The sequence below is a fragment of the Cygnus olor genome, chromosome Z (genome assembly GCF_009769625.2).
Source record: "Cygnus olor isolate bCygOlo1 chromosome Z, bCygOlo1.pri.v2, whole genome shotgun sequence".
NCBI classification, from domain to species: Eukaryota; Metazoa; Chordata; class Aves; order Anseriformes; family Anatidae; genus Cygnus; species Cygnus olor.
In genome coordinates this window covers 25,822,717-25,849,183 of record NC_049198.1, presented here as the reverse complement: position 1 = coordinate 25,849,183, position 26,467 = coordinate 25,822,717, and the positions used below count along the sequence as shown (strand labels likewise).

Genomic DNA, 26,467 nt, shown 5'->3' with positions numbered 1-26,467 from the left:
CCACTACAGTTAGCCTATCAGCCATGTGTGGCATGTCTGTGAAAACGTATTTAAGGAACAGCAAAAAGCACAAAAGGGAGAGAGGAAGAGGGAACAATAAGCAAGAAACAGCACAGGGAATGTCCAGGCCAGAGCAGGAGGTGTTTCTCTACACATCAGGTATCCACATTGCAACTCATGAAAGACCTCCATGTTGGAGCAGAGAGGCATTTCCTGAATAAACTGTGGCCTATTGAAAGCCCATGCAGGAACAGATCATTCCTGACAGGAACAGTGGCCTGTGGAGGACCTACCCTAGACTAGATTTCCCAGAACCTCCATCCTACTCAGGTAGTGCAAGCAGAAGGTAGAGCGGGCTGCAGTGAAAGAGTAACGTTGAGTTTGGAAAATGGGGGAGGAAAGCTGTTTTGGTGTTTTTTCTTTTTGCTTCCCACTAACTGGATCCATTCTAATTAGCAATAAATTTATTTTTCTTACGTGAAGACTATTCTGCTCATGACAGCAACTGGTAAGCAATGTCCTCATCTGTCTTTTGACCTATGAGCTTTTCCATCCTGTTTTCTCCTCTTATGCTGCTGGGTGATGTGGTAAGTGAGCAGATGGGTGGGCATTTGGCTGTTAGCCAATGCTAACCAACATTTCTATATTAACAAATCCAATCAAGATCTCTTCTAAAAGGCTAGCAGTTAAAGGAATCCAAATGAAAGGCAATTTTATATTAGAATTACAGAACTTCATCAGGAGCATGCTGCAAACACCAAAAAAAAAATCAGTGACAAATATGACTACAAAAACCTTGCAAGCTTATCAAAGAAAGTCTTGAAAACACCAAGGTCTGAGAAGTCTTTGCTATTTACTTTCTGAAGAAACATGTCCAAATAAGCTCGTGATCCCCTTTAAAATGTATTTACTCATGATGTGTGAAGTCTTTTGTTGGTGAAGAACGATGTTACAGTCAGATGAGACCTAAACTGAATTTTTTTTTTTTTTTTTTACCACTTGCAGCTAAAAATGTGGTTTAACGTTAGTCTAGTGACAAATAACTGACCTAAACCAATTCAAATTCTGTATTAGAATACTACTCTAGGACCAGAAAAATTCATTTAATCCATGCTATAAGCAAAGTCTGATCAACAAGAGAATTGTGTTCAGCCCAGAGAAGAGAAGGTTTTTGTGGGGGGACCTAGTAGCAGTCTTCCTTACTACCAAGGAGATCATCAAGCAGACAGACAGGCTTTTTACATCAGCCTATGGTACAAGGGTGAAAAAGATAAGCAGAAATAAGAGTTGTTCTCACTGGATATACAGGAAGACTTTCACTATAACATGGATAAGCTTCACCATAACAACAGATGAACAGAGCAGGCAGCTCAGAAAGGCTGTGCAGTCTCCTGCCGTGAAGACTTGAAACCAGACTTAATAAAGCCCTGACCATCCCAGTCTGATTTGAAACTCTTTGAGCAGGAGACTGCACTAGAGACTTCTTGAGATCTCTTCCAACCTGAGTTACCCTGTTACGCCATGAAAAACCTTCAAGCCTTGGATCTGCTATAATTCCTCAAGCTACCTAGATGAATCATTAACAAAGTAAGCATTGCTGGAAGTGTGAATACAGATAGATAGGAGCAGACATTTGACATATGAAGAGCTGGAAGACAGGGGCAAAGATTCAAGCATAGATGTATTTTGTCTGAATGCATTCGTTCTTTGAATCATGTATCACTAACACACATGGAGCAAGATTTGAAGTGTGATATGCTATATGGAAACATGCTAAATTAAAAAAGCAGAGACAATGGCTAAAGGGCTGCACAGAACCCCTGTCAGCGATGGCAGGCTTATAGAAATCCAAGCCTGAAGTACATCCAATCCATGCTTCCAACACATCTCATATGAAGAAAAGACACCGCTCCTTTTTAGTTACTATAGTGGTTGAGCAGGCTTAGCATGAACTATCACTGACATTAGAATAACATCACACACCTAAAAAATTAACCAATTAATTAACCAATTAAAGTCATGTTTTACACTAATCCCTTAAGTGAAATAATTGATGAGACCTTTAAAGAGATATTTAAAGTTAAAACAGGTTGTTCACCTCAGTATTGTCACCATCTCTTACAATTAAAACAGTTCAGATTCTCACATCATTTTGGAAGCATGAGTATTTATTTAGATCTCTATTAGAAGGCTGCAAGCAATACACTTATTACTATGGAATACTGTCAGGTTCTCTAGAGATATAAAAATACAGGAATACTAGCTGAACAAGGACCGCAAAAAGAAATATGATGAATGTTACTGTATTACCAACATTCAGGATAAGGTTTTTAACATTTTATAGGAGTAATAGATAAAGATGACACCTAAAATTAACACGTGCTGTACATAAAAATACAATCAATACCAGGAATATGAAGGTTAAAAACAGCTCATTCAAAATTTCAAGCTAAATAAGCATCTTTCAACAAAAATAAAGGAAAAACCGTCTTACCTTATCTAGCCTTTTTTGCCAGCTTTCTTCACGTTTTACCATTAGTTCAATACAATGAGATAGTGTAGCCAGGATTCCAGCAGTAGTTGCTTTGAAAGTTATAGCTTCTCCTTTAAAGTCTATGCCATTAATTCCTTTGGGGGTCACATGTGGAAATACTAAAAACAAACATGAACCATTCACCAATAGCTGTCTTTAATTCAAATGAGCATTTTAAATGCATTGTTTATATTACAATTGCTGGAAGCAAATATACTGGCTATAAAATTGATTTAGAAACAAAAATCATAAATGCTAATAATTTGCAACTATCCACAGGATAAGGAAAGAGATTCAAACGGAGGAATGCGTCCCTTGAGCTTCATCTTGCTATACGGTATTTCAAGTCTGCTTGTAATGCTGTATTACTCTGCTCTCCGCAAACCATGTGGGTGGAGGGAGTGGTAATACTTTGTAACAATAGCAGTTTGACAGCTTGAAGTGGGGCCTAATTAAGACAGAGCAACCTTAAAACATATCTAATACAGTACTAAGAAAGGAACAATTTAAAAATGCAATCAAACCCAGAATGTGATATTCAAGGTTGCTTTAAGCAGGTAATTATAGATTTTAAAACCTCCATGTAAAAAGGTATGTTATGTATGAAAGTATCAAATCTGTTGAATTATCCAAGTACTGTGGGGTTTTGCAATTCCAACAACTACTTTGTGCTGTCAACCAAGCCATCTGTTGCTAAGGCTATTTAAACAAGTCACTTAAAATGTGTGACAAAAAAAGTACCTATTATATGTCAAACTTACATGTAGGTTGACAGAATAACAAATCAAACACTACATATTAATGTCATAAAATATTAGAGAGCAAAACTAACACCCGTGTTGAAGCTGACTGAGCCTAGCAAGTTAAAGTAACTCCCTGCTATGCCATGGGAAAAGAAAAAAAAAACAAAAACTAATGACATCACCCAGTTGGATATTGCCTTTTTTTTTTTTTTTTTTTTAGGTCTGACAGTGTGACACTGTTATGGCTTAAAAAGCTGAAATAAATATTTGTGTAAGTTTATCAAATATCTGTCTGCATGGGTGAAGTAGAGCTTTCAAGCAGTTCAGATCTTGTAGGGAAAAGAAATGCAATTGCTGTTCTCTAATGGTAGAGCAGTGTCTACACTTAGGGAAGAGAAAGCAAACATCACATGGTCTTAAGCAATGGCTTAAGTCTCCAGAGGTTTTCAATAGGATTCAAACTTTTTTTTTTCCTTCAAATAAATGATTACAGACTATATACTCTTTCAAATGCCTCTATAAGCATATATGCTATGGTAGAACACAGCTTATTTTTTTGTTGCATGTTAATCAAGAATACTCCATAAAAGATAAAGATGGGGGCTGGAAAAAAAAAAAGGAAAGTAAAGAAAGAAAAATCTGTTTCAGAAACAATAATGAGCAGAGGAACTCTCCCTCCCCCTAACAGCTGCAGAGGCAACACGGAGGAGGCTGAGCCTGAAAGTGGTATAAACTGGCAAGGAGGCAATGCAGTGGATTCTCTGAGAATAACGAAAACCAGACAACAACAGCTTCACCCATAGACTGCATTTTTCTTAGGAAAGTGTTATGCCACTCATTTGTCCTGCTGGTGTAGATCACTTCACATGCAGGCTTACCAGCAGAGCTATTCTGCTTATAGATCTGATTTTTTTTCCCTGAAGTACACAACATGCTAGACATGCTGAAGAAACCACCACCAGCTGGAACAAGTATAAAATCATTTCACAAATCTCTATGTTGGATTGTAAGGGGAATGCACAGCCTTATTTCCTGGAACAAAGCCAGCTTTCATTCCTGATCATCTTTAAGTCTCAGCTACAATTCATTAATACTCCGTATAGCTTTGGCTACCATATATTTTAAGTCTTTATTCAGTGATTAGTCTCAAAGTAGCAGCAATATATATACACTGCTTGCAATTTCACTCAGAGTCCCTTCAGCCATTATAACTCTGGACAAAAGTGAACTTGTTGCAGAAAGGTGCAAAGCCTGTTTTTCTGAGAGGATCGCTCAAGAGGTCCCTTACTGTGCATGGGAGTACTTTGATTCACTCCTCAGGAGTGGTTTTTCTTCCCAGAAAATGTCTGAAGATGACCTAAAGCCCTGTTTCAGCAACAATTAAGCTTCAGCAAATTAGAAATATTTGTCAGGAGACGATCCATTTGGAGAGGCTAACATCTTTCTTATTTTCTATTTTTATTTTTACACTTCCATTTTTCTGTGTCAACTAAAAGATTTAGTGTTTCAAGCTGAAATCGTCAAGTTCAAGTTAAAAGTTAATCGTAGAAGTGTTTTTATTGCAACTGCTCTTCTAGCTTGGTGATGAAACTGCACACAGTCAATTGAAAAAAGCTATGATTGAAAAATCATACAATCACAGAATATCCTGATGATTTTTCTCCTAATTTAAATTGAATTTCCACATTTTGAATCCAGGCATTTCTTTTTAATTATCCAGTCTTTTAAGTAGTTCTCTTTTACTTCTCAATTTTCTCTTTCCTTCCACTGTAATCAGTGTTTTATACCATGCTTTAGTCTTCAATAGCTCTTTAGCCTTTTCTTCCTACACCTCTAGTCTGTTAGGATACATTGTTTTTTCCATCTTGTTCCTCAGATACTGTTTGTAACCCTTCCCCAGAAGTCCCAAGCATTATCTGTTCAATCAAACCTGTTTCCCAGTGACACAGAGGATTTTTAAAAAGACAGTAAGTGGAAAAACAAAGTTCCTTCATCTTTTCCATGTTATACCACTTCTACATCTTACTTCACTATACTAATTCCAAATGAAAAAGAATAAATGAATGGGTCATGCACCCACCCATTTAATTATCTTCTGTTGTTGATTCTCTGTTGATAGCAGTAGAATCAGTATGATTATTTTCCCCTTAAGCACAACCTCAATATTTCAGTGATGACTGTGAATATTATTCCTCCAGCAGGAGCACAGAAATCCACCACAAATCCTACTGTGTTTTCTATCAAGTTTCTCTTCTTCAGCCTCTTGATCACATCCAACTTCTGTCTTTGAAGAGATTCCTGAAGTAGGTTTTACCCACTCTTCTTATTCTTACATAATATAAGCCCAAATCTACTCATTTTCCTCAAAAGATGGATGGGAACTCTTCCTGATCAAGATACAACATTCTTAGAATATAAGATCCCAATAGGTAAATACACCGAATGGGTGCTTTATACAAATTATCATTGCTTCAGTTACCAGATTTTCTAATGGAAAAGCGAGCAATAAATTCATATACAGAGCTCTAACTCTTCACTAAAAGATTCTAGAAAACACAGAGAAGAAAAAACCTCCCTGTCCAAAACATCATGTCTGCACAGCAGTATATAAATCTAACTAGTCATGCTAACATTCTCCTCCAACCCAGGAAAGGTGCAGAAGGGAAAGTGCAAAAGACAACGTAAATATGATTCCTTAAACTAGTCTTAAATCTAGCGGTTTGAGCACTAGACAGGTGCAGTAGGAGGCTGAAACACTCCTTTACTCTATTAGGCTGAATTAGGAGGTTAAGCCTCTGCTTCCCTCTTCCTGGAGCTGTGACTGCAGAGAAAAAAAGTATGTTTAGTATGGACAGGCAACCATTACTCAGCTACAGATTATTCTGGTGTTCACAAGACTGGAGAAAATTCAGGAATGGAACCTGAAACCTGAGAAACCTAAGAATTAACAGCTGCTCTGATGCTAAGCTTCAGAAAAAGGTAACATTTAAGATCAATTTTTTGTTATCAGCTAGCCTAAGAAGTTTTCTGCCCACTACCCAGGCATGGGTGTCTCTTAACCTGAGGCGCCTACTTCTCCTGTTGCATGACTGAAGACTTACGATTCTACCTTATAGCGCATATATTCCAATTCTTTCATTTTTAGGCAAGCCTTGCAGCAATCAGTTACTGCCTCATGAGAGGGGAGCAGAGGGACAGGCACTGAGCTCTGCTCTCTGGGGACAGCGACAGGACCCGAGGGAACGGCATGGAGCTGGGAGAGGGGAGGGTCAGGCTGGGTGTTAGGGAAAGGTTCTGCACCCAGAGGGTGGTCGGGCACTGTGGCAGGCTCCCCAGGGCAGTGGTCACAGCACCAAACCTGCTGTAGTTCAAGAAGCATTTGGACAATGCTCTCAGACACATGGTCTGATTTTTTGGGTGGTCCTGTGGAGAGCCAGGAGTTGGATTTGGATTCCATGATCCTCACGGATCCCTTCCAACTCAAGATATTCTAAGATTCTATGAAATCTTTAATATATGTAAATTCTTAGAAATCAAACAAGGACAGAAAAACTAAAATGAAGATAAAGCTGTTAAGAGAATTGATGGGAAGTAAACGTAATGGGGTCATCAATCGTAAGAAGTGGAGTTACAAAAGAAAACAAAAAGGTTGAAAAGTGAGAAACAAAAGGCTGCAGAATTCTTTTCCATACTGAACTATGGAGTTTATATACAGATACCCACAATACAAAATTTCTTAGCACAGAAATTCTTGAATACTTGATACAGAACTTTTTCTAAGAGGAATGTGAATATCACTTCAAATTCTTCTTAAATATGTGATAAAAATGGACACTTTCCATTTAAATATTCTAAGATGACCAGATGTACTACAAATACACACTTCTTTAATGAAATTTCACATATTAAATGTGTGTATATAGCATACATATCAGAATAATGTAGAAATGAAAAAATGTTCTAAAGGAAATTAAGCTGGAACTCCTACATCATCCTAGAAAAATTAAGTATGACAAAGACATCTCTTTCAAAATGAATCATGCAATGAAATTAAATATTCACTAGTGTTTTTTAAAGTATCTTTTTACATTTTTCTGATACTTGTTCTAATGACTTAGTAGACCTTAGAAATTTAGATTTTTTATATACGGCTGATGAAAATGATAAGACTTGCTTAAAGGTGAATGTTGCAAACTAGCTTATCTTCGCTGACAAGAAGCATGAAATATTTACTCAGAGCTTCAAAGTTATACACTACTTCTGACATCAGCACTACAATTAGCAGCACAAGTATTTTATCACTGGAAAATCTATTCATACAATTAATTCTGGTAATATGTTGAAAAAACTCCTTCCATTTTCTTACCTCCTCATTCCTCGTTACAATTTTGGAAATACTCTAGAAAGAGCATTGTACTAGGTCTGGCTAGGTTGGAGTTAGCTATCCCCACAGCAGCCCATGCACTGCTGTGCTCTGCACTTGCAGCTAGGAAAACATGACACTGTATCAATGTTTTGGCTACTGCAGAGCCATATAGGCACATCATTAAGGCTGCCTTCTCCAGCCCACCACTCACAAAAGCCAGTAGGCTGGTGTGGGCAAGAGGTCGAGAGTGGACATTGCTAGGGGAACAGGCTCAAACTGACATTCCATACCATATAATGTCATGCTCAACTATAAAAACTGAGTAAGGGGAAAGAGAAGAGGGAGACTTATGAAAGGGTCTGTCTTTCCAACCAAATGCTGTGCATATTCAGGCCCTCCTTCTCAATATATGTCTGAACATTGCACGCTGATGGGAAGTAGAGAATAATTGGTTTCTCTTTTCATTTCTGCAAAACCTTTGCTTGTTTTTCTTTACCTTTAATTATATTGCTCCTTATCTTGACCCATGAGCCTTTTTTCATATTCTCTCCCCGTTATTTTGAGAAGGGAGAACGAGAACTGTTGTGCTAGAGCTTAGCTGTCTGTGTGAAACCACCACAAGCACTTAAATACAAGAAGGAAAAATGCAAGACAAGAGGACTAGAACACATTAGAAAGAAAACAGAAGACAAAAAGGGTTATTTTGCCACATTTTCAGATCCTTGGTGAAAGTGTTTAGATTTTTAAAAGCACTTTTTGTAAGTACTTCTGGCAGGCCAGAAGAAAAGAGATTTCTCAAAAAGCAGAACTTGAATGAGTTCTTCACATTCACTGCATGGATGGAGTAAGAAAACTATAATCAGATCATTTTAGACAAGAATCAGAATTCTATTCGTCATAATATTGGAAAATACAGTTTAAAGATGCTAAAATTTTAGCACTTTGAGTGCTAAAATTAGAGAAAAATCAGTAACACAATATTGACTTAGTCATAATGTAGCCATAGAACTTGGAAAAAACAATACTGAGGCATACTTAATTGGAAAAGCATTGTGTTCCACCATGCTCCTCAACAACTTGCCAGAAAAAAAACGTGATTACCTATTACAAATTTCAGTTCTCATTATTTGAATAATGCATCTGGTTCAACAGAATTCTGTACTGGAAATGGCTTTGGACAGACAGAATATGAAATTCCAGCTTGACAAACTTTCATTAATATTTGTGTGAATTAAGTGTAACTCAGAATCATGAAAAGCAGCTAATGAATGATAATTTTAACATGAAGAACTTCCTGTCACGTTTAAATAACATTTCTTAACTAATGTCTTCTCACACAACAGCATAAATATCAGTCTTATATCAAGACTATCATCATACTATTCATACAAATATCCAGCCAAGTTTAGACACACTTACATTTTTCCTTACTGCTGTTACTGTTATGTAAAAAATCCCCATCAGAACGCATTGTAGGGAAATCATCTTCATCATCTTCTACCACTGAATTTGGGAGAGAGAGAATATGTTATTAGAGTAAAAAAGTTTTTCCAGTTCTTCAGTAAGCAAGGAAGAACTAGGAGCATCTTCATAGCTAAGCAGTATTTAATTTTTTTTCCCTATAATAAAAACCAGTCATGACTCCCCCCTCTTCTTTTTTTTTTTTTTTAACCACTTAAGACCACAACCAACAGTTCCGATAGTAAGGAACTATTAGGAGACTAACATTTGCTCAGTATCCAAATTTAGTACTCTATTTTATGGGAAGATGAAAGTTCTCTGTTATAACTGGATAAGCAGGGAGTCACAATTCAGCTCTTCTACGCTACAGACTTTGCAAAAAAGTGGAATTGTTCTTACCTACTCTCATTACTACCAAAAGAGTAAGAGTGCCAGAACAAACTCAGGGATAAATAAAAATGTCTCAGGGAAGTGTATGAGTATGACAACTAGCTGTGCTACGAGAAAAACAATTCAGATACATAGACATCCTCATCTGGGTCTACTTGAATCTCAAGCGTGCACTCAAGTGGTCTAATGCTTTAGCTCCAACCAATACGTAACAGGAGTACACAGTATATCAGTTTATTTGCCCTTAGGGAAGAATATATTGTTCCTATCAATTCAAACTAATACACTATTGTTTTTTCAAAATAATGGTAAGAGATGCAGTGGTAAGCTAACTTGACTTCTTCTTATAGGGGGATAAAAAATTATTGTTGTATAACATCAAGTGCTTAGAAGATCATTTATTTCAGTAAGGTCGACAGCTATGGGTTAGGATCAAAGTTAAGCAGCTTTCTATGGGAATCCAACTTCTGCAGTGCAAATAGTTAACATTATTTAAGCAGAAATATCTAGGATTGATTACTATATTAAAGAGCAAATTTAGGACACCCATTTTCTTTATATTACATCAAATGCTAAAGGAACTATTTCAACAGCTATTTCTTACTGTCTAAAAAGTTAAATTCTAGGGAGTTCAGTGTTTTCAATTACAATTTTACCTTTATCCCTCTGGAGTTCGTCTTTGGAAACAGCATCTGCACAGGCATCAAAGTATTTCTGTAAAGTATCAACTTGTCTACACAAGATGTCTCTAAAGGTTTCCATCTCTGCAAGCTTCTCACGTAAGCTATGGCCCTTCTGAAAATACAAGTGAAAAGTGCTTCAAATGTTTCTACATACTCTGCAAAAATTTAATGCCTAAATAAAAAAATGGATTTCTGCAGCTATGATGAACAAATCTTTTAGATACATCAAAGATATTTCAGACATCAGTAATTACAAAATACTGTTAGAACAATATGATTCCAAAAACGATATACAAGTGTATCTTCTTCATTTTGTTCTTGGGTCTCAACTTTTCCTCTCCACTGCACCTGCTACTTTGCAGTATTGAACAAAAGCTTATTAAAAAAAACAGTTTTCCTTGCTCCCAAGTTTGCAAGTATGTGCCTGAAAATAATCAGCTCCAGTTTAAGACTTTTGTTCTAATCTTTACTCCCCTTTCTTGTGTTGCTTCTCTTCTGCTATCAAGTACAGCCCACTCAAGCTGAAACGTTAAACATTTATACACATGGAAGAGGGAAAGCCATAATTTATCAATCGGTATTAATAATCATATTTGTTAATTCACAGAACCAGCATGCCCTTTTGTTTAGAAGCCCTTATATTGTCAAGAGTACAAGAGGAAAGGTTAATGAATCCTCCCATTAGACTTCTCTTGCCATTGGTAGATAATACTGTAGTTTAAAAGGGACAACTGCACAGAGGCACATGAAAGCTTCCTGTATGATCCATTAATCACCACACGTATAACTATTAACACTAACAGTAAACCAAAGACTTGGTATTTTTTCCTTTAGTTTCGTGAATGAATCTTCACATAACTTTTCTTTCCATTTGCTAAAGTGTTGTATTTACTCACCAATATTAAGAAAACATTATTCACTAACCTTGAACGAAGAGGTGGATGTTGCAGAGTATCCACTTGCTCCAGAAACAAGAGACACCATGGAGCCATGGCGGCGTAAGCTTGACTCTGATCCATAGCCAGATTCAGTCTAAAAAATACAAATCACATAAAAACTAGAGCAGTGAGCCTTTTAATAAGAGGAGAAACCATGAAAACAAGATTAAAATAATTTCTTCTAAAACCAGACCATTTGTTTCTTGTTAGGATGCAACAGGGTTTTACGGAAGTTATTCCTGCAAGTTTAAGATGTTGATCTAGCATCCATGAAGTTAATATGAATTTTTTTTTATCATAATGATCTGAAAAAGCAGTAGTTATCGACAACCTTTTATGTGTCCACCCAAAAGAGCAAGAAAACATGTATATAAGGGTTCAAAAGGACAACGTTTCTATTCCTCTGGTATCTGCAATCTCTACCAAGGAATTTTCTTTTACATGGCATTCAAAAACCCTAGGGTACTCCACAATTAATTGGGCGATTAGCATGGTTCAGTTTGAAGGCAATCAACAGCTTCAGTAAATTCTTCCAATCATTGAAATAGAGCCTTTTATTTTTAAAAGAAACAAAACAGAGACCACAGAAAAACAGATGATTACTGTTAATAATTTCTTTTTCTAGGCTTCTTCAGCAATACTTTATATTAGACTAAAATTATTTTTAACAACAACAACAAAAAAATAAAACAAAGTTAGATACTGAAAACAAATGAAGATAACAGTAAATAATTAAATTTTGCAAATAAAATGAAAGCTGTATGTTTAATAAAATAGCATGAAAAAGTTATAAAATCTTAAGTTTGATGAATTCCCTTAAAAATAAAACTAGATATTGACCACCTGAAAGAAAAATATTTCCCTACACATTAATGTAAGTGGTCAGAAAAAAAAAATGAAAAAAGTAAGAAAAAATGATAGTTCAGATATTAACATCTGAAATACTGTTATTAATTTGATCAAGTGGATATTGACAACATTGTGAAGTACCTTTGACAGGTTTAAGAAATTACGTGGTAGCAGAAAAATCCTGAAGGGATGAGTAGACAGTGATACCAAATGAATGACATGGAATAAGAAGCAAAAATAAAATCTAGCTGTTGTACTTTTTAATGGAAAAATTGGAAGCTGCTTTGAAAAGTGAGGAAAGTGCTGATAACTTAAGATACAAGTGAACATACGGAGTATTAAAAACAGAGAGTAAGGACAACATATTTTTTGAAATGTTTGAAACAAGATTTGGATAATATTGTGACGTATGGGACAAAGTATGCATACTTGGGTTACAAAGGAGCAGTGAGAAAAATGGTTTTCCAAAAGTGAAGGTATGACCAGAGAGAAATGCAAGTTTCAGAGCTGTTAAGATAATACTTGAACAAACATAACTACACAAGATTATTCAGCAAGAACAAGCAAGAAAGAGCCAAGGGTCTGTGTCTGTCCAGCCTGTTTGAAAAATGAGGCAGAAGACAAGAAAGAATTGAGGAAACAAAACAGACTTTAAAAGAAACAGGATGAGTATCAAAAGTAGAAGAGAAGTTGAAAAATTAGTATGAGTAACAAATACAAGTGTAATTAGAAAAACGTAGCCTAGAAGTTTTGCTGAAAGTTTAACTGATTAATGTACACAATACTTGCAATAAAAGAAATATAAGCACTTGTAAATTTGAAATATTTAATAAAGCGTATCAAGTTCATTGCCTAATTTCAGAAAAATATAGAGAAATATTATAACCTGAAACAGCAGAAACAGAAGTTTATGTTTAACGACCGCTTCGAGCCAAATGAAAGAATACAAGAATCAGTTTCCTTATTCTGTCACACTAAGGATGTACATACCCCATTTAGTCATGTTATATATAACACAGTTAAAGCTATTTTATGCTGAGTATGTATCCCAGAAATAATAGCTATAAAAGTATAACAACAGAAGTGCTAAAAGCTTCTATTTTCATAATTGTACTATTTGTTTTAAAGCATGTCTTAAATATCTATTGGCTTAGACATTTTGTTAAGAACATTCACACTGGATACACAGGTGGTTTTTTTTGTTTGTTTTTAAGAATATCAGTCAAAGTGTTAAGGGGTACACTTGGCTTTAGTAATGTATTTGGGACATTGGACCACATTTGTAATTGCAATGCACTTGGTGTTATGGTGCAAAGATTATAGCTTAGTTCACTGGGTACACTTAGTTCACTTAAGTACAAAAGTAATCAAATAATAAAGCTTTGATTAGTTTTCTTAAAATATTCAAGAGCTTTTTTTTTTTTTTTTTTAAATGGACAAATCCTCCAAAGACTTGACAAGTGAAAGCAAAACAGGTAAGGGGATAAAAATAAAAGCACAAGAGTTTTAGACATACGATATTATTTCTCTTCAGAAGTGTTTAATGAGTAAAAACCTCAAGGGAGCATTTTATAGAATTGGAAAAATCATAAGATATTTGTTAACATTGCCTTTAAATGCAAATCTAAACAGAATTTCACTGTTCTACTGTAAATTTCAGTGTTTACTTAATCATACACTATGTATATTAAGATGATTTTGAATGCATTCTTATTACTGTCAGTTTGACAGCAGGGGCTCATTCTGTTGAAGTAGTACAAACTAAAAAGAAGGTAAAATTTTTCATTTCAATAAGATACATTTTAAAATTAATCTGTTACTGAAGTTGCATTAAAGATATCCAGTGCATTAGTCAGAGCATTTTAGCTAAGAACAGCAGATGTATTCTGAATGTTTTTTTCTTTAAGCAAGCAAGACATGTTCACAGAAATTGGATTTAAGCTGAAGTGAAATTTCTGAATGTCCACATCTGAAGATTTAATCAAGGTCACAATACTACCATAGAACACAGAAGAAAATACAATCTCAGAAGTAGAAAACCTTGTGACTTAAGTTCTCACCTTGTGACTTACATTGACTTAAATCCTTTTCTTCCTACACTACCATTATAGTCAATGCTCATTTGGTTTAGCTCACAGAATAAAAGCTGAGGGTGAAAAAACCTCCCCATATAAATATTAAGTTTGATTTTTTAAAGGTACCTTTTCAGCAGTACATTTGACAGTCATTTGTGCTTGTGATTAAACAGTTTATCCATGCTTTAGAATTGTACACAAGACAGTGACCTATCAGCTCGTAAACCCTGCCAATAAAAAACTGCTATATAAAAACATTTAGGCAGTTTTAACTCTTTGCAACCATGAAGCAAGCTCAGCAGCCTAAACAGCACAACACAAATCTCAAGCATTTGCATTTATAGATCATGTTCACAAAACACAAAATGTTTTACTATGTTTTAATAGCCAAAGGGAAGAGAAAACAAACAAGAATACTTATTTATCAGGAGAAACAGAAAATAAGTATTGCTTTATAACCGACACAAAAACAAGTCACTCAGCTCACAGCACACACATGCAAGCAGCTTAACAGAAACAATGAAAGCATGCACCATGCAAAGCCCCACCATTCTACTACCGCAACATCTAAATGAGAGCAGGTCACTGCCGCATTTATGTCTTGCAAAGCAGATCATCATTAACTATTCACTGTAGAAATACTCAATTACATTGAGAAGAGGAATCTTGACACAAGCTTCTTCTGTTTACACAATTTTTAATTTCCCAGAATAAAAACTGGAACGTGGGTAGAGTTCATATGACAGAACTAACAGTCTCTGCTCAAAACCAAAAATAACTCAGAAGTTGTATCAATACATAGCATCAAGCACTAATGCTAAATTATCATGCTCAGTATATAGATGCAGTTCTTTGAAATTCCATGCATACATCATAGCTTCAAAGCTACACTCAGAACCGGCATTTGTTAGTACACTGCAACAGCTTCAGCTTTCTAAGATGCTGCATGAAATCCAGTAATCCTTTCAAAACGTTTTTTCTTTATGATAGATGAGAGCAAAGAGCCACATGATATGAAGCTTCATGTGATTCTTTACCGGAGCAGGCGCTAGTATCAGCAACAAGACAGTACGTCAGAAAAGCTGCTTTCAGTAAAATCGTTAAGTATTCACAGAATCATATTGCAGACTTCCATTATGGCTCACACAGATCCGCCAGTTAAGGATTTCCTAAAGTGGGTCAGTAATCCTCTGGAATAAAGCAGACTTGCTGGAGAGCTCCTCCACTTAAAAAAAAAAAATCAAATAAAGCAAATTATCCTCCCATGTCTTCAAGAATTATTTTGATTGTGTCTTGATTTAGTGCCTGTCAAATGCTTCACTGTGTTTGTCCACCAAGGCAGATATTTTCTGTTAGCATTATAAATTATTTATTATTTTACATAACACAAGCAGCAGGCAGCTCCTCCCTCTAAAACATAAGGCTTACCCCTAGGAGGTGATGAAACAGACGTTAGGATACAACAGACATTATGATCACGTTTTCTGCAGTATTTGTGAAAAAGCCTAAACAAACAAAGATCAAGCCACAGTAACTTACAAAAAAAAGTGTAGAAGAAAACAAGTAAAGATATAAATGAAAGAGCTGGAGACTAAGCAGAAAAGGTCTGTCAAATCCCTGGTTGTATTCCAAGGGTGATTTTTAGACTAGCTGCAAGTATTTCAGCATGTATTTAAAGAAAGGGTACTGCTATTTAACCCAAGGAAGGACTACGTGGGGATGGTTGCAGATAAGAACACTAACACTGCAAGTAGGGCGCTTTGAGATGCATTTCTGTGTACTAAAGTTAAATTAATAATTAACATACATCTGTAGGTCTGCTTTATCAATTGTTCTACAGGCTCTGGCAATGCAATTCTAACACTTTGAAAGCAAGGCAGATATTAGTCAGCAGGAAGGCAGAGACAGGAATTTCACAATCCAGGTAGGAGCCTCTGGAGGATGATTACCCTGCCTACAGCCCTCCCAAGCACAGTGCAGGAGACTACTTAGAAAAGTAAACAGCTAAAAACATTCTAACATGAACTTTCTTCACAACTGCAAAAGCAGGTAAAGAAATGTAGACATGTTTTCTTCCTCCTGTAGTGATAAACATTGCAATTCTGCAGTAAGTAAGCATACTACATGCCCAAGAGGAAACAGGAATTCTGGAATGAAAAATAAGCACAAGACAACCAATAAAACAGAGATTATAGCAATACAGCACTAAGATAATCGTAACTGTAATACCACTCAATCTACCAACATCCTTTGGATTTTTACGTCTCAAACTCCAAATACTTTTGGTAAGCCACCATATGCTGCCTATGGATGACAAGCATCTTTAATATCTGCATAAGTTAGACTGGTACACAGGTTAGTAAGTGCTGGAACGACCTACTGCTTTCTAAAGGAAGGAAAAGGACAAAGCAGCAGTACCTCTACACAAAGCATTGCAGAGAGGAGAACAAAGGCTGACAAAGATGCAACCAAAGGCAATTATCTGGTCTTCAACAATCTTTATCCATGTAGTTCATACCCATGATTAATTGCATGGATGCATACTGTTTTTCCATGAGTTCTCTTAACAAAGAATGTGCACAGGAAGACTATTCACCAAATATTATTCAACAGCTTAAAATGCTGAGATTCCAAACCAGGCGAATAGGGAGGAGCAGACACTCGAAACAGAGAAGAACAGATAGGATGCTGAGGAGGACAACACCCTGGAGCCCACAACTGCTTCCCTCTGTATACTAATGTAGTAGTAAAACTAAAGCAGCTTGTACTGCCGAGCCATCAGGTTATAACAGGAAAGGACACAGACTGCTTTTGATCCTCTTTGTGAATCTGGGCTGTCAGGAGAGACAAGATTTGCAGAGTTAAACAAGAACCAGAAATCTCTATTCTGCTGTTAAACACCATCACAAAAAGCACTGATATTCTGGCCTAGGCTCCCACCCAATGTACTAAAGTAATTTTTTGATTTGCTTTAAAAGCTAGAAGGAATAGTCAGATTTCAAAGAACAAGTTAATTTAAATACATATGGATGGATCTTGGCTTAAGGACAGTACATGCACACAGCTGTTCCTTTAAAAGCAACAAGGGTTCTGATCCTAACTGGAAACACTTTTTAATAGTTACCTAATAGCTAAATTATAAGCACTAGTTGCATCCAGCATTATTACATCACTGCTATGTATAAAATTCAAAAGGGAGTGCTGTCAGAGTAGATCCCCAAGCACTAGCAGCAGGCCGATGAGCCGGGAAGGCAGAAGGCAGCACAGCGCTGGAGCCCCAGAGCTGGCCTCTGGGTGCTCGTCCGCGAAGCGCCTGCCAGCTGGAGGGAGAGCAGGCACTGCGCGGGGACAGCGCTTGGCGTTTGTGGTAGCTACAGATACCAAGATAATGTCTCTCTTCTCCCTCAAAGTGGCAGGGAAGAAATTACTGCCTCTGACTCCATTTTTTAACACATTTAAGATAATGAAGTGTTAATATCATCTCTGCACAGAAGAGGAAGAACAAGTCTACAGTCCACGTTATGCTTAAGAATCTTGTGCTACAGACTATACCCATGTCCGCTCACTTGATATCTGATTAAACAGCTTTTTCCAGCTTTACTAAGAAAGTTACAAGTCTGAGCAAGTTTCAGAGGTGGAGTTGAGAAGCCTACCCGCCCTTTGCTCGTTCAACAGAAGCCTCTACATCAAGAAACCCCAGAATACAAAATACAGCAGCCTCCTTCAATCTGGGTGAAGGCAACACAGGGACTAACTGTGCAAGTGATATTACTTGTCCGGAGGACATGCTTTTTTTTTTTCAGTCCTCATTCTTATCAGGTCTCAAAGCTTTACAGCAACACAAAAATCCACTGATAAGCATACAGCTCACCAGACTTATCAATACACAAATAAGCCACCAAACGCTTCTGGAAGAAGATCATTAAATGTTATTCACCTACTTCAGTGGACTGTTACCTTGTCACTGCCACACAGATTTTCCTTCTACTCACTCCTCAGATATTCACCTTGCCATCAGAACAGAAATCTCTAGTAAATGCCTGGCATACCGCAGAGTATGGAACAGATAGCAAGCACTGGAGGATGAAGAAAGTTGGAATTGTCAAAGACTGAAAAGTCCATATTAAGCCTAAAAGAGGATTCAAGAAAAAAGTGACCCTAAAGGAAAACTATAAGAACATATTCAGTTTAAATTGCAGTTTTACTACAGTAATTTGTGAAAAGGTGGAGAAAATATCATAAACATAGCTTGTTTTGCATCTCAAACCATTAAATCTAGCATGTTTTCCTTGGTTTTCAAAACCTATTCCTTCTTCCCATTTCGTTTTTTGCTATAGTCCTTGTTTTTATCAGATCTCAACACTCACTTCCCTCATAACTCCCCCAATACCAAAGACGGCTTACTGCACCAATTACAGAACTGAACAAAAAATGTTATATGCACTGAAGGACTCCTCAGGACATGCATCGTTTTCTTATGTTCCTGACGCAGCTTCAGATTCCTGAAGTTGGCCAGGGTACAAGCTGCATAAAAAATAGTCTATTTATGTCAAAATTATCTTTGTTTAGAAATGATGCCCTGCCTGTTTTACAAACTCTTCATGCACACACACTTCTACCATTTCCAACCATAAATCAATTTGTCAAAATAAAGATACTTAAACACAAACTAACTAGGCAGTAATTCTGTCAGATTATTTTTTTTTCCAGAAGATTAACATTCTGGATGGAAAGTAGCACTGATAAAATTCTGGTGGAATAACTGTATCAACAAAATAACAGAGCAGTTCTACATAACAGGCATAAACAAGTTTGTAATATAAGAAATGTTTGTAAGATCTTAAGTCAAACACACAGTATACAATACTTATATTGACATTTTAAAAATGTCAAGGAAAACATGAATTGTTTTACAAACAGTTCTAAAACTACAAACTGTTTTGTGAACGGTTTTCCCGCTCTACTCTGTGCTGGTGCAGCCTCACCTTGAGTACTGTGTGCAGTTCTGGGCACCACAGTACAAAAAGGACATTAAATTGTTGGAGAGTGTCCAGAGGAGGGCAACGAAGATGGTGAAGGGCCTAGAGGGGAAGACGTACCAGGAACAGCTGAGGTCACTGGGCCTGTTCAGCCTGGAGAAGAGGAGGCTGAGGGGGGACCTCATCGCAGCCTGCAGCTTCCTCACGAGGGGGAGTGGAGAGGCAGGTGACCTATTCTCTGTTATCACCAGTGACAGGACCCGCGGGAACGGTGTGAAGCTGAGGCAGGGGAAGTTTAGGCTGGACATCAGGAGGAGGTTCTTCACCGAGAGGGTGGTCGCACACTGGAACAGGCTCCCCAGTGAAGCAGTCACTGCACCAAGCCTGTCTGAATTTAAGAAGCGATTGGACTGTGCACTTAGTCACATGGTCTAAACTTTTGGGATGGTCCTGTGCGGTGCCAGGAGTTGGACTTGATGATCCTTATGGGACCCTTCCAACTCGGGATATTCCATGATTCTATGATTGTAATATCAGCGTGTGGGCCAATAATAATTAAAACAGAATGCTAAAGTGGTAAATTATCTGAACACTTCAAATATTTAGACATAACATCTAGTCTAAGATATGGAAAGGCAAAAACATGTATACAGTGCAGCTCTCACCTCAGGAGGCTCAAAACACTTTAGAAATAAATTTAGTTTATGCTAGGTAAGAGCTCTGTACAATTAAATTTCAAGTAAAAGGCACATTGGGATATCTAAAAGGATAAAAATTCCTATCTCCAAAAGCTAGGTGAACCACCAGCCTGAAGCATGAGAATATGTATTGCCATTACAAAATATCATGATAAACTGTCTTCTAACAGGTTGGGCTGGAGAAATTGTTTCCACACACCCCGCATTAATTCAGGGTGAGTTTATTTAACGCACAAGAATTTGAAGAGATACCAGTTAATTAACCTCCTCAAGTCGGTATCCTTTGTGACCACTAGAGGGAACTAGCGAAAAGGGAACAGACACGTCTAAAGGTTACTATTGGTCAAAGCCCAACAGTAACCCTTACCCTGTTTCTGTTTCAGTCCCTGCGCATATAAACCTCCTTTTCTTGGCAGACAATTAAGAACAGAGCACTTTTACCTTTAGTCCTTATAATTACATTTGAAACACATTGCTACATAAAGTTTTCTGCACAGTACGCAAGAAGTAACAACGACATCTACTGCTAATAGAATGGCAATAAATTAGAAGTTGCACAAAATATGTTGAAAGAGATTAATGAAATTATTCTGAAGTCATGTCTCCTGATTAGCGAGTTCAAAACAATGAATCAACAGGGTAATTTCCAGTTAAGATTGTCCAGAGTCATTAGCACTAAATTAAGCACTCTGATGAATATTTGGACACAGATTTCTTAAAACTTCGTCTAATTGTAAGTACTGAAGCTTAGTGTAATTTTCAAAAAAAAAAGAACGCTTTATATGTGACACACAGAAAACAGGACACCTCTGTGTCAAGTACCCACGTCCAAGTAGAAGATCTCCATTCATTTTCAACTGCTCTACCATCAGCCTGCAGCTGTCAAACAGCTCACTGTGAAAATGAGGTTTATATACAAGCCATAGGAACAGGCACAGGATGTCTTCACGTACAGAGTATGCATTAAGTAGGTTCTCACCAAACTAGTTTTCCCTGTATGTATATGCACTTTGAAAAGCAACAGAAGAAACAGAGTTCTGGTTAAACCCTTCCAAACCATAAAAAGTCATGCAGTAGCAATACAGAAATACTTCATTTGGAATAACTCATTTACTCCATTCATAACACAAACTTCAGCAGGCTTACAGATGTCTGTAGGACTGTTTTAAGCAGTGCAACTTCCAGAACTCTAGTTTTTGATAGAATTTAAAATAAAAAATAGTTTAAAATGTTATCCCCCTTTACACATGCTGTCAGTAAACATATCAGTAAAAATATTAAATTCAACTTTATCAGCCAATACAAAAACACCCCCCACACTATCATTACTCATTCATGTGAAAAGAAAGACTGCTTTTATTTGCTGAAAGGCAACACCCTCTGTGCAAGACAATAGTGAAAACAACTTCAAGCACAGCACAGGTCTCTACAGTTAGCTGACCTACCCTGCCCTTGAAGGAAAACTTGGGAACTGGTGGAAAAACAGCTTACAAAAGGCTGCTTCTACTGCACCAAAGATGACAAACCAAAGGATTTAGGTACCAAAATGCTCAAGACTTTGAAAATAAATGTCATCACACATTTTATTCCAGATTGTAATACTGTCGGTCATACTTTGTGCATTAAGCATGTGCCACCCTTCCTCACAGAATGGCTGAGCCTGGAAGGGACCTCCAGAGCTCATCTAGTCCAACCTCCCCTACTCAAGCAGGGTCATCTAGAGCATGTTACACAGGATCGCATCCAGACGGGTTTTGAATATCTCCAAAGAAACAGAGATCTTGTTATTGCTTTCCAGAGGGGTAAAAAAGTTTGAACAAGACAAGAACAGTGTTTGAATACAAGCACAAAAAGCCCCCCACAGTAATCTTCAGCTAGAAAACAGCGTACTGCTGATAAAAACAAGCAGTTCAGTAGCCTGTAACTCCGTCTTCTCCTAGTAACTAAACTGTAACTGAACTGTCTCATTTCATTACAGCACCATTGTAGACTTTCTGCATGAACTAGTGCCTTAACTGCACTACAGTAGGGCGCTCCTTAAAGGGAAATGGTCGTATTCTTGCTGCTATCTGCTTTGAATTCCAACACATTAAAAGCTAACCACCCCACTGCTAAGCAAGGAGAGGGAGACTCCAACCTGATGGTAGGTGAGCAAGGTGTTTCCCTGCTCATTCTGCAGGGCAGTGACAAATTGCATCCTGTAACAGGATCTTCACACTCAGATCTGCATATCAGACCATTCGGGCCCAATAAAGTATCGGCCACATAAAGGGCAGAGAAGTGTAACTATGGTGTTCTCATCCAAAAGTACTTAACTCAAAGATGCTCCACAGTCCAGGATAGTAAAACAAAACTTTGCAGACTGCCTGTGCATCATAGAAGAAAAGACCTTTCTTCAAAGATCTTAAAGTGAGACAATACAGATCAATAAGGCTGGCAAACCTTTCTAGGCAGGTGACACACAAGTTCTGTTTCTAATTGCAGCCTGAGGTCACATATTGCAGACTTCCTTTTAATGTGGCCAAGCCCAAACACATAATGGAGCATGGTTTTAGTCCAGGTGAATAGGGAAACACCCGTCTACTCACATGGATACTCCAGAAAGAGAAGCTATATGTGACTGGCAGTGCCAGTTTAACACTGACGTAAAGTTATTAAAGAAATTAGTTAGTAGCCATGACAGCTTCTTCTCAAGACTTAGAACAACAACTAGCCCAGTGAGTCTCTGAAGATCAATTAGATACCACTGTACAAACCTTAAGTCCCCTGTGTTGCTTGATTAGATTATGGTAAAAGTAATTAAATTTGCTGTTTGTCTTTGCACTTTCTTTTTACATTTCAAACTGGTGGGTTTATCTAGCACAGTTAGATTTTCTCAAACCTATCAAATACCACACAACACATGAAATAGATATTTGATTTCCTGCTTAACCTCAGCATCGCCTACTTGGGGTAAACAAACATGGAAATAAGTAGGAACTGCACCTTAGAACACTTCAGGAGTAAAGCAGAACTTGAAGGAGACCAAGTTAAACCGGATCTTTTATTTAGGAAACCTGAAAACTTGCAAGTTTGAGGCACTAGAACTTCAATGTCTATTAAAAAAAGGAATAATTTTGAGAAAGGAATGGGGAGTCCTTTCAATTTGAAGTAGAATATGACATGAACAAGGAAGATTGATTTAACTGCTATATAAGAAATACGGATTTATCACAGAGTCAGAATAACTGAGGTTGCAAGGGTTATCTAGTCCCGCCTTCTGCTCAGAGCAAGTCCAATTAGACATCCATGTCTCCACCCTACAAGGAAGTATTCCTCAGAGAATTACAGTATCTACTCTTAAAGCCAAAGTGATTGTTATGAAACATAACTGGAACACACTGACAAAGATTGGGTTGGTCAAAGTGAAACAATCTGCATTGTTTATAATTAATCAAGTGTGTTAGTCTGGAATTGACTGTAAGCTTTAGGCAAGCTTTAAGGAGTTTCAACTGTAACTACTTATAGATAAAACTGTAACTTACAGCTGCTGTTGGAAGACAGACCCAAGAGTGACAAAAGTGTGCCAAGAGAGGCAGAGAATGATTTTTTTCCTTTCCTAAAAGGGAAGTTTCAACAGTTTGGAACTGACAGCATTTAGGTTTGCTGCAGCATATGCTTATGTAGTCAGCTGAAACTGCTGATTCACCTTCCCCTAGAGTCTTCTTTCAGGAAACATACAATGACCAGCAGTAAGTTCACTTTGCAAATTTAGTAACATTAATACACATGACATCGCTTGTCATTTAAGAACTCCTGCTGATACCTATGCTAAAATAATGCAACGTGTAAGACACAGCCAAACTTAGTTTTCCTCCTTGAAAGAGCATAACTGAATCAAGTTTAAAGAAAAACTTCTGTTATCTCTAGTAAAGGATTAAACACTTGAGCAATACATCTCATCTTCCCCTGAAAGCATGGCTTCACAACATCTACAGGTTTCACTATTAGCGTCATGCCGCACAAATAGGATGTGTCATTTTACCAGTCTTGACTATACTTGCTTACTTAAACTGCAATTTTGAGGTAATAAAGTCCTCCCAAGTTATTTCAGATCATGGGAGTGCAAGAAAGAGGGAGGGATGGACATCTGTTCCCCTTCCTGCCAAACCCCAATATATTGTTAAGCTTGTGTTCATACCAGTCAATATATCTGATGTTAATATTAAACTCCTAGTATTTAAAACATCCCTTCTTCCTCCCCCACTTAAAATAGCTATTATCAAGATACCTGAATTCTGATTCCTCTGCAGTGAGTCCATTCAACTAGATGATACTATAGAGAGCAAATATTTCCAAGCATTATCTGTTTGCACAAAAGCAAAAAATAAAAATAAAAAAAATCTTCTCTTCCACAACATAAATTGTATTAGAATTACCTTAAAAGTTTCCTATTAGGGCTAAGCAGACACTGCATTTAACAAGCAGAAGATGCTAAGTCTTGCCATGTTTTTAAAAGAATTTCCCTTTTCAAAGTCTCTCCCAGTATTTTAAGCTCATGGTAGCTCCAGCAGCTATTTCCTATTTTTTTTTTTTTTTTGAAGGGCCAATGGAGGAGGAGGGGTGACGAACCAAAAAACTACAGAAGATTTGTTTCAAAGTTCCCACTGTTGAATGTTACTGAATACATATCCTTGCTACTTGTGCACCCCACCCATGTGGCTGAGCAGCATCTACATACCCTATAGCTAGGGTGTAACTCTGGTCTGCTATTATCAACCCAAGGAGTTTTGCTTTAATCAAAGCACCCTGCTCACTGACACCCTTTACAAAGTCTGTTTAGAAAGAAAAAAGACTGAATTTGGTAGATGGAGGCATACAGAGAATCTAACTTTCTTCTGTTAAACTGTTGACACACAGTACAGTTTGAGCTGATGAGTAATAATTGAGTAAACAGCATGCATCTCTATTTGGCAAGTGTCAACTTTTAACTGTTCCTTACTCACTACTTCCACGTTGCATCCCTGTACTTTCTGTTCTTGATACCAAGAACACTTCCCCTGATTTGAAAGTGCACTTACTAAGGTCAAGTCTGACAGAGGTTTCTGCCTGAAAACAGTATTGTTTATTGAGACTACACAGAAAAGTGCTGCTGCTGCCGCCACAGAGGACTCAACTCATGCTGCTTGTGCCATTATGCCAGTTATAGGCACTTGCATTTCCCTTATTTCTGTAAAATTAAAGTATACACTATCAATATTATTTACCACAGCTATTTTTACAAAATGAATCAATAACACCTCTGAGTTTACCAGTAGAGTAAAATTTGTTTATAGAAATACTCCCACTTGTTTACAGAAATCAGATTGGTTATTTACTGCATGGCCAGCTGCATGGTTGGTGCGGTAGCTTTGCTTAGTGTCAGTTACCTCAAGCATTAGAGGTAGCACCACAGCTACTTTAACCATACACATCACCTGTCATTAAATAACATCACAGAAATATTGACTGACATGCTCCTAACAGCTTAGCAGCAGTATCACAGCCTTTACTGCTATCTGGTATCAAGTTAGCACTTCCAAAAGTGTTTTCTTCCACATGGTATTGCACCCATGAGGCAATCCTTCGCCAACTTGCATTTTGGCCTGTACTTTTCAGGCATTCTTTAGACATTCCTCCAGGCATTTCAGAACACCCTGGTTCAAAGTTATCTGGCTATAGTTTAACCTTTACTATATTTGAATCTTCAGTCAATTCATGTATTTAGCTAATTCAAGGGAATGATAGGCGTAAAGCATCTCAAGCAAGTTCACTACTGTTTGGGGGCACGGGTTTGAGAGAAGGAGAGTTCAAGACCTCTACTAAGATTATGAAGATTACCTGTTAATGCTCAGACAAGATGGAGGAGAAAACTTTAATTATGAACATACGGCAGACAGATCACTGCTTTAGTGGATACAAAGATTTAAGATAATCTTAAGTCCTCATTTGCATACAGCTTCAGACTCAGATAAGGAGCTCCCATAAGAATAGCATACAAGTTCAGCTATCAACCATAATACTGCTAAGTGATGCAGTCTTTCATGAGCCAGCCAGTCTCCATTCTCACCATTCTTTAGAAAGTACTAGATTAACCAGCATAATTGCTTAAGAAACTGTACCCAAGCAGCACAAAGATTTGTTTCTGGAATGAAACGAAAATCCAAGACAGCAGAGTTGGAAAGACTTAATGTAATGGAACAACAATAAATACTTAACACCTGTGTTCACTGGAGAACAATAAAGTTACATTTACTTGTTTATAGGAAATACTATGCTGCACAAATACAGCACAAGTAACAATATGTGCATGTAGAGATGAATTGAATTTAGTAGTTCACAATCTGAAGAAAAAAAAAATCATGGTGTTGTGAAACAGCATAGTCTACAAGACCCATAAGGCAATCCTATTTTCTGTTCAACATCTAAGATCCTCAATAAGAATAAGGAGTCCAGTTTTGGTGCTGTACCTCAAAGAAGGACAGAGTTCAGAGGAGAACAATACAAAGCAAAGTTGTAAAACATGTTCATGTGAAGAACAACAGAGGGAAGGGGTGCTGTTCAGTCTAACAGAAAAGGCAAGAAATTGTAGTTACTACAAAGATGAAAGAAGTGATCTCGTTTTCAGAATTACTCTGAATAGGACAGTAAAGGAGAACTCGAAACAGATGAAGATGACAGAAAAGGAATCCTAACAGTAGAAACAAACTCAAATGATTCCATGACCCCTCACT

General features: G+C 37.2%; 1 protein-coding gene across 2 annotated transcripts in view; it reads right to left on the bottom strand.

Moving 5' to 3' along the window:
- Positions 1 to 26,467, bottom strand: part of CERT1 (ceramide transporter 1) — an 80,722-nt gene that overhangs the window by 19,638 nt on the left and 34,617 nt on the right. For both annotated transcript variants that reach the window (XM_040541973.1, XM_040541972.1), the window contains exons 4-7: positions 11,101 to 11,208; positions 10,150 to 10,288; positions 9,062 to 9,145; positions 2,495 to 2,652 (exon numbers count right to left, since the gene is read on the bottom strand). In XM_040541973.1, coding sequence (XP_040397907.1) covers positions 2,495 to 2,652; positions 9,062 to 9,145; positions 10,150 to 10,288; positions 11,101 to 11,208 — 489 coding nt within the window. The remainder of the gene's footprint in view (positions 1 to 2,494; positions 2,653 to 9,061; positions 9,146 to 10,149; positions 10,289 to 11,100; positions 11,209 to 26,467) is intronic.